The sequence below is a fragment of the Cebus imitator genome, unplaced genomic scaffold (genome assembly GCF_001604975.1).
Source record: "Cebus imitator isolate Cc_AM_T3 unplaced genomic scaffold, Cebus_imitator-1.0 Scaffold416, whole genome shotgun sequence".
NCBI lineage: Eukaryota > Metazoa > Chordata > Mammalia > Primates > Cebidae > Cebus > Cebus imitator.
The window spans coordinates 690,826-699,212 of NW_016107731.1; the positions used below are offsets into that span (position 1 = coordinate 690,826).

At 39.0% G+C, this 8,387-nt stretch overlaps 1 protein-coding gene across 1 annotated transcript in view; it reads right to left on the reverse strand.

Annotated features, from left to right (window-relative positions):
• The window catches only part of AGBL1 (ATP/GTP binding protein like 1), a 401,609-nt gene that overhangs the window by 116,600 nt on the left and 276,622 nt on the right, over positions 1 to 8,387 (reverse strand). Inside the window, exon 14 of the mRNA XM_017509472.2 lies at positions 4,061 to 4,237. Within this exon, the coding sequence (XP_017364961.1) occupies positions 4,061 to 4,237 (177 nt within the window). The remainder of the gene's footprint in view (positions 1 to 4,060; positions 4,238 to 8,387) is intronic.

Sequence of the window (8,387 nt, forward strand, 5' to 3'; positions counted from 1 at the left end):
ATTGCAGCAGAGGTGACAGCTGATCCTAGAGGGAGCTCTGGAACTGGAATGGCCCTTTGGAGTCATTCCCAACTGAGGCAAAGTGGGTGGGATTTCTACAAGTTATAGATCTAAGTGTATGATCTAGCAACAGAGACTGTATTTTGTACCTGCACAGATCAGCTATTGGATGTAGGCTGCCGGTGGGGAGGAGCCATAGCATTGGGCAAGATGGGGTCCTTTAGTTACAAGTAATTCCTGGTTATAGAGACAGCAAGGGAAATGAGTGCTTGGGTCCTAAGGAGGGACCTCAAGGACGGACTGCAGCATCTACTACGTGTATGGATGGAAGTCTTTCTGCCTAATTATCATCTGTTATTAGAAAGTGGCAATAAGAGATTCCACACCTGGAATGGAATTACCTTACTTTGGGAAATCATCCATTGGGTGTTCCCAAGTCTTTTCTAGTGACAGGTCTGAGAGGTCTCAGCCCTGCATTCTTATGCTTTGCCTTCTTTCACCCACACATTTCCATCTCCACCCATTGTAACTACTCTTAAAATCTCAATTTTTAGAATAGCATCTGATCACATTTGGACCACAATATAATTTCTTCTCTTCTTCTACTTACCGAAGGACAGCAAGGATAATCATCTGACTGCTTGGAAATTGCCATTCATTCACTTGTTCACTTATTTACTCACTTGCCAGCCATCATACATTCTTTTTACTGCATTTTAGGTTTTAGGGTACATGTGAAGAACATGCAAGATTGTTGCATAGGTACACACATGGCAGTGTGATGTGCTGCCTTCCTCTCCATCACCTATATCTGGCATTTCTCCCCATGCTATCTCTCCCCAACTTACTAACTAAGCACTGAGTGTAAAAACTGAAAGAAGATATTGTAAAAGGCCTTACTCACCATGATGAAGAGTTAGATTTTATCGAGACACAGTGAAGATACTTAGAAGGATTATGGGCATACTGTGACTCGAATAGATTTGGGTATTAAAGGAGCCCTCACGGGTGGTAGAGAGGATGAACTGCAGGCAAGTCCCACAATACAAGGATGCAGCTTGCAGATAAAGAATTTAAAAACAAGTTGGGTAACTCTCCAAATCTCAGCTGAGTTAGTATCTTCTGTCCGTCTCTAAGATCCACTTCGCTGTCCAAGTTAGCAGTGTTGTAAGGAGCAGGTCAACAGCCTGCTTGGGTAGAGGGACTTACATCCTCCTTCTAAGCCACCAGTAGTCCCTGGGGCCCAGCCTCATGCCTTTGTGTATGCAAACACACCATGTATGTGACCTCAGGTCACAAACACTCAGTGTGAAGCCCACAGCTGTCCACACAGACTGGATGCCTCTGAAAAATGAGCCCCCAAAGGATGCATCATTCCATTATGGCTTTTCCCTTAACAGCCTCAAAAGCTTTGGGCCCGTCCCTAATAGGTAAAGTAAATCTCTCAGTGGGTGGGATTTCCATATTAAATACAAGTTATAGATCTACATGTATGACCTAGCAATAGAAACTGTATCCCAGAGAAACAAAAGCAGGATAATTTTTTTCTAATTAGCCAACTATAGACTGGATAATAGAAGAGAAAATATCATATTAATAATCATTATTTTAAGGTAATAGCTTATGTTCTTTAATGCAGTTCCAATATAAATGTCACTGTAAGAAATGATATTTCATTTCAATACTAACAAATCAGGTACTTAGTGAGCTGGGGCAAAAATGAGTGGAACTACTTTAAAGCTGCATTAACCAGAGAAACTGCAAAAATATTTATATTCTTATGAAGGAAGGAAAGAATGCCCCTCATGGGTGTATTTAAGTATCCTCCATCTTTTGAATAAATGGTAATGCTAAACAAAAAATGGAAAGATGACCTTAGAATAATAACCTCAAGACTCAACTGGGACTCAGCTTCCCAATGTACAAAAAGCATTTGCAATATGTTCAGATGGAAATTTCTATGCTGCTTTATAGCTCATAGGCTTCATTATATACCTCACGCAACCATCACCAAAACACCCAACTCCAGGCTGGCCTCCTTCCCATGGGTGGGCCCTCCCATATGTAAAATTACTCACCACCCCCTTGTTCACTGCCTGTGATTCTGCTCAGTTACTCAACGATGTTTGTAAGGACAGGCAAACAAAGAGAAGGAGAAAACCAATACATTCAGAGAGGTGTTTCATATAGAGAATGGGATTGTTAAACCAAATCCAGGTCTGGCACTGTTAGGGCTTTCTCTAGCCAGTTGTCCCTCCATTCTTCCTTCTAGCGACCCCATGAAAACTCCATTTGGAAAATTTCACAGGATAAATGCTGTGCCAATACGTGAAGGCAATCTATTGGGTGAGACCTTCCATTCTTTGTCCTCTCCAACAGCCTCTATGTACATTGCACAGAAGAGAGTTGGTGAGGGCCTGAACCTATGAGTTATTCAGTTTTCAAACAGTTCTGGAGGACTTTGAGTTTCCAGTTGATTTATTATGAATGACATTGGTACTTATGTGACTAGAAGCTGTTAGTTTGAATCGGTGCTTAGAGAAACAAACTCAATGAAAGTTACCAAGCCAATAAATCTCCGACGAGTTACATGGAGTTGTCTTTTAAACAAATGACAGGCCCCTTCCCATCAAGACACATACAAACAGAGAGACACAAACCTATTTCCGTAAGGCCTTAAAGTCACAATATTTCAAGCATATTTTTTTCTGGTCTTATAGGTTTTGAATGACAAGGGAGTGAACAGATTCCTGATTATATAACTTCCAAGTACATTCACATATGTGTTTTCTTTTAGTCCTTACAAAATCTTGTATAGTAGGATAAAAGGCGTTCTTATTAAAATCTGCATTTGATATATGAAAAACATAGGTTCCTAGAAGTACGTAGCTTTCAACCCTGCTTGTAAGTAAAAGAGTGAGATCTCTTGATGCCCAATCTCATGCTCATCCAATGATTTCGACTCTTCTTATTCTTCATTTACATTAATGGGGGTGAATAGGACTAATTCAGACTAAGAATTTATTAATCCAGTAACATAACAATTCTTTGAAACAAGTCTTTAGGCTACGTGGCTATTTGACAGACGTAATAATCAAAATGGGTGGTTTAGTAGCCTGGAATTTTAAAAAATCTTTGACCAGGTGGGAAGTTACATAATGTGCATCACCTGTCACTCCCTGTGCTCTCTTTGGTAACTAACGGAGTTCTACAAGCTCAGGACTGCATAGATGCCAAGTGCATCCTAGCTGTTCCAGGAGACTATCAAAGCCAACAGCGAGCTTCGTGCTGGTGAGGTCCAGGTATTCCTGGGGTTGAATGGAAATCACCAAGGAGCACTCTGTCAGCTTGCCTAAGAAATTTACAAGAGTCTATTACCTTGGCACTGTCAAAATGCCCCTTATTTATGTTCCTCTATGGAGGAGTGGGAAAAGCAGCCAGAACAGCCTGCTGTAGCAGCTATCCAGCTGCTCATGCAGTTAATATAGCTGTAGAAAGAACGTGATTTATACAAAAGCACTTTCTCTCAACACTAGCATATGAGTCCGAGACCCACTCATTCTGGGAGATCCACACCATGCACACACACTTTTGTGTGCTCTGGAAACCACAGGATAACAAAGAGAGCTACAGATTTAGATCGATGCAGAAGGCAGAAACACAACAGATATATGTACCAACAATATCTACAGCCTGACCTATGCCCTTATGATGTACATGGAATTAGTCCACTTGTTGCAGAAGGCAAGATTTTTATGCAAGTAACAGAGCCAGGCAGGCAGAGGTTCTATAAAAGTAGAGAGGCTCCCTGCTGCTTGCTGGCGAGGGGAGCTGATGGAGGAACCAAACTGGAAAGCATGCACGCATTGCTTCCAGGAGCAACACAGATGATCCTGCAGGTGAAAGCAATTGTCGAATCAGTTTTTCAAGGCAAGGGAGCAGGACCAGGCTCTACTTGGTGCCTTCTTCCCCTTTTAGGTGAGAAAGCAGGAATGCGCTATCTGTAATTTCTGTGTATTGTTGCCGGACAGAAAGCATGGTGTCCTGAAGCCTCACATACCTGATAGGGGCCCTGGTTACAGCCGCAGTAGCTGCTTTCCATGGTGTAGCTTCTGGACACCCCGATCTCTCTCCACACCACCACCCGGGCAGTGGAGGCTCGAGATTTCTCGATGAGAAAGCTGCAGCTGCTCATTGTGAATGCTGGTGCTAGTTTATCAAGGATTTTGGGAAGAGTCTACAATAAAAAAAAAATCAAACTATGATTAGTTGTGGGTGACTAGGGATAGTCATCATAAAAATAGCTTCTCAACATTGTTAAGCATCTATATATAAAATACTTAATATATGTTACTTTAAATCATTTATTAACCCCAAGAAATGGCTATCAATTTTTTAAAATCATTTTGCAGATGAGGAATCATGCTTACAAAAGTTAGAAATAGGCCAAGCATGGTGGCTCATGCCTGTAATCCCAGCACTTTGGGAGGTTGAAGGTGGTGGGTGGATCACCTGAGGTCAAGAGTTTGAGACCAGCCTGACCAACATGGTGAAAACCCATCTCTACTAAAAATACAAAAAATAGCTGGGTGTGGCAGTGGATGACTGTAATCCCAGCTACTCAGGCGGCTGAGGTAGGAGAATCGCTTGAACCCAGGAGACAGAGATTGCAATGTGCTGAGATTGCACCACTGCACTCCAGCGTGGGAGACAACGTGAGACTCCATCTCCCCCTCCCCACAAAAAAGAAAAGTTAGAAATAAATAGCTTAAGTCCAGAAAACTATAAAGTTGCTAGAGAGGGACCCAGATGCCAACGTGGCCACCTCCATAATCTTTCAATTCCACTTTTCTGCGTTGCTGTGGACCAAGGTTGCACACACACAGTTGGCCTCATACATGAATGAGTTGAGACTATGGAAAGCCTCAGATTTCACAGGGACTTGAAATTTACAGACTACATCCAGCCTCACTGTTACTTAGCAGGGTCAGACTAGGGACTGTAAACTTATTTCAGAAGGCCAGAGGGGCCAGTGATGATTCTGGAGAAGCAGCACAGATAGTTCACTTCTTTCCTAAGAATACATAATTGCCAAAATGAACTTTTTAGTCTCATCTTCCAAGACAAAAATCTGAGGCTTGATCAATTATGAAACTCCTGAAAACCCATTCTCTCTGGGTTCATATATTCTACCTTTTCTTGTGGTAAAAATGTTTTATTTTTGACCACTTAATCTCCCTTTAGAAGGCATCTCTAGACTCTCCACACCCTGATTGACAGAGAGGGAGCTTCCAGCCACTGGACCTCCTCCCCAGAGGACAATGACTCAGAGTTGATAGTACACACAGTCTTGAGTCAGCAGAAATACTGCACGCAGACAGTCCCAGAACTTCTGTGACATGAGCAAGAAGGGTGCTGTCATTTTAGTGTTGGCAGAATATGCATAAACTAACACATCATTTAAAATTATGTACATTAGACAATAGTGAAGTTTTAGCCTTTTAGACAAATTATGGGGGGAAAGAGAAGCATAACAAGTTAATGAGAATATAAATGAAAGAAGTTTTGTTAATTTCTGGAACATTGAGCAAATCTCTTAATGTCTCTTGTACTTACTGTCCTCATGTTAAATGTAACTGTTAATTATAATTATTAATTTTTGATAAATTATATGAATAAATTAACATAATTGTAATTTACTATGATCTGTAAATTCCTACATAGCCTCCAGACCCACAGATCATCTGAGAAGGGGAAATGGAACGCTAATGTTATCTGCAGTTGAGTGTCTACAATTGCCTCCTAACTGGTTTCATCCTATCCACTCTTGTCCCTCCCTTCCTATAATCCCTCAATCTATTTGTTCCTTCAAAGGGCTCATTACAATTACAATTAAATTATTGTGTATGTATTAGTTGTTTATTTTCTATCTTTCCAGAAGCCTAGAAGTTCCATGAGGGCAGGTCTGTGTCTTAGTCATGAAAGAATACCAACTCATTGAGCAGAATGTTACTCTTAGAATATACTCCATAATTATTCGTTAAAATAAATAGAAGCTGCTAGTCCACACCCCTGGGGAGCTGCTCAAATAGACATAAATGTATTGTTTCTCCTTCCTACAACTAAAGTGTTCAAGAATATTTGAAAATCGTTTTAACCTATCATTGGCTTACCATGTTGCAAAAGTTTACTCTTAACAGAGTTTAAGTGAATTTTCCTTTTTTACTTAAGTGAATGTATTTTTTTCTTTTGTAGGTTGTATCTCTTTAAAAAAAAAAAAAAAAGGCTTTATTTAAAGCAGTTTTAGGTCCACAGCAAAATTGAGAAGGAAGATGCACAGATTTTCCATACGCCCCCTGCTGCCGTACATGCATGGACGCCCCCATCGTGGGCATCCCTCCGCAGAGTGGTAGGTTTGTTGTAACCGCTGAACCTACACTGAAACATCACTCAAAGTCTATGGTTGACATTGAGGATTCTCTTCACTTTTGGTGTTGTACACCTTATGGGTTTGAAAAACTGTACAATGATGTCTACTCAATATTACAGTATTACCCAAAATAGTTTTACTGCCCTAAGAATCCCCCGTGCTCCACCTACTTATCCTTCTGTCCTTCCTTCCAAATTCCTGGGAACCCCGATCTTTTTAGTCTCCATAGTTTTGCTTTCTTCAGAATGTTATACCCCTGGAAATATAATATGCAGCCTTTTCAGGTTGTTTTCTGTAATTTAGTAATATCCATTTAAGGTTCTTCCACATCTCTTCGCGGCTTGACAGCTCATTCCTTTTCAGCACTGAAAAATGCTTTATTGTGTGTTTAGAACAAATATTGGGCTGTAGCTGTCTTTTCCCGTGATGTTCTCTTTTTGGCTTTGGTATCAGGGTAACACAGATCTCATAAAATGAGTTGGCAAGTGTTTCTCCTCTACTTTCTGAAAGAATGTTTTTTATAATTAGCGCTATTTTGTTCTTCAGAGTTTGAAGGAATGTATCAACCAAATGATCTGGGCCTAGACTTCCATTTGTGGGAAGAGTTTTCATTACCAATCCTTTTTCCACTTAAAATAAACCTCATCAGATTGTCTATGTCTTCTTGAGTTAGTTTTGGTAATCTCTGTCGTCCTAAGAATGTATTCATTTGTTGGTATATAGCTGTTAATGATATTCTTTTCTACTCTGTAAAATCTGTAGTGATGTCCTTTCTTTCAATCCTGATTTTGGTAATTTGTATCTTCTTTCTTTTCTTTGCCTGTCTAGCTGAAGGATGATCATTTTGTTGACCATTTCAAGAAACCAAACTATGAATTACTGAATGAAAAGCATGTTCTTTATGGATTCTCTGTTGTTCATATAATTTTGATTTCACTGAATTGCTTTGGCTTTTATTTTGTTCTTTCTTATATTTTGGAATTTATTTGTATTTCTTTTTCTTGTTTCTGAATGTGAATAATTAGATTGCTGATTTTAGATCTTTCAGCATTTCTAAATATTCTAAGTTACAAAGTTCGCTGTATGTACTACTTTTGCTGTGTACTAAAAATGTTGACATATTGAGTTTTTACTTTTATTCGGTTAGATATTTTCTCATTCCCTTTGGAATTCCACTTTGATCCATAAGTTAATTTGATAAAAATTGTTTAATTTCCAAATATTCAGTGATATCCCAGATTTCTTATGAAAATTGATTTATAATTTAATTCTGTTGTGTAGGTGAATATTCTGTGCATGGTTTCAGCCCCTTAAAATATATTGAGATTTATTTTATAGCCTATTATCGGGTCTATCCTGGAGAATTTTTGATGTGCACTCAAAAAGAACATATATAGTTTTGTTTTGAAATGAACTGTTATTTATATGAGTTAGGTGAGGTATTCTCTATACTAAATTTCTGTTTGGTTATTCTATCACTAACTGAGAGAGGATTACTAAAATATTCAAGTATTATTATTAAATTTTAAATGCCTCCTTTCCATTTTTTCTTCTTGTATTTCAGAGTATATATATTCACATACATTTATAATTGTTATGCCTTGCTAATTAACTATTTCTTTCAGTGTTATGAATTGCCCTCTCAGCCCTAGTAATATTTCTTCTTTTAGTGTTTAGTTTATGTCAATACAACCACTCCATCTTTATTAAGGTTATCATTTGCATGGTGTATCTTTTTCCATTTTTAACTTTCAACTTCTTTGCATTATCAAATTTATAGACAATATGTAATTGAACCTATTTTTTTTCCCATTTATTTATTTTATTGCATTTTAGGTTTTGGGGTACATGTGAAGAACATGCAAAATTGTTGCATAGGAACACAGGTGGCAGTGTGATTTACTGCCTTCCTCCCCATCACCTACATCTGGCATTTCTCCCCCTGCTATCCCTCCCC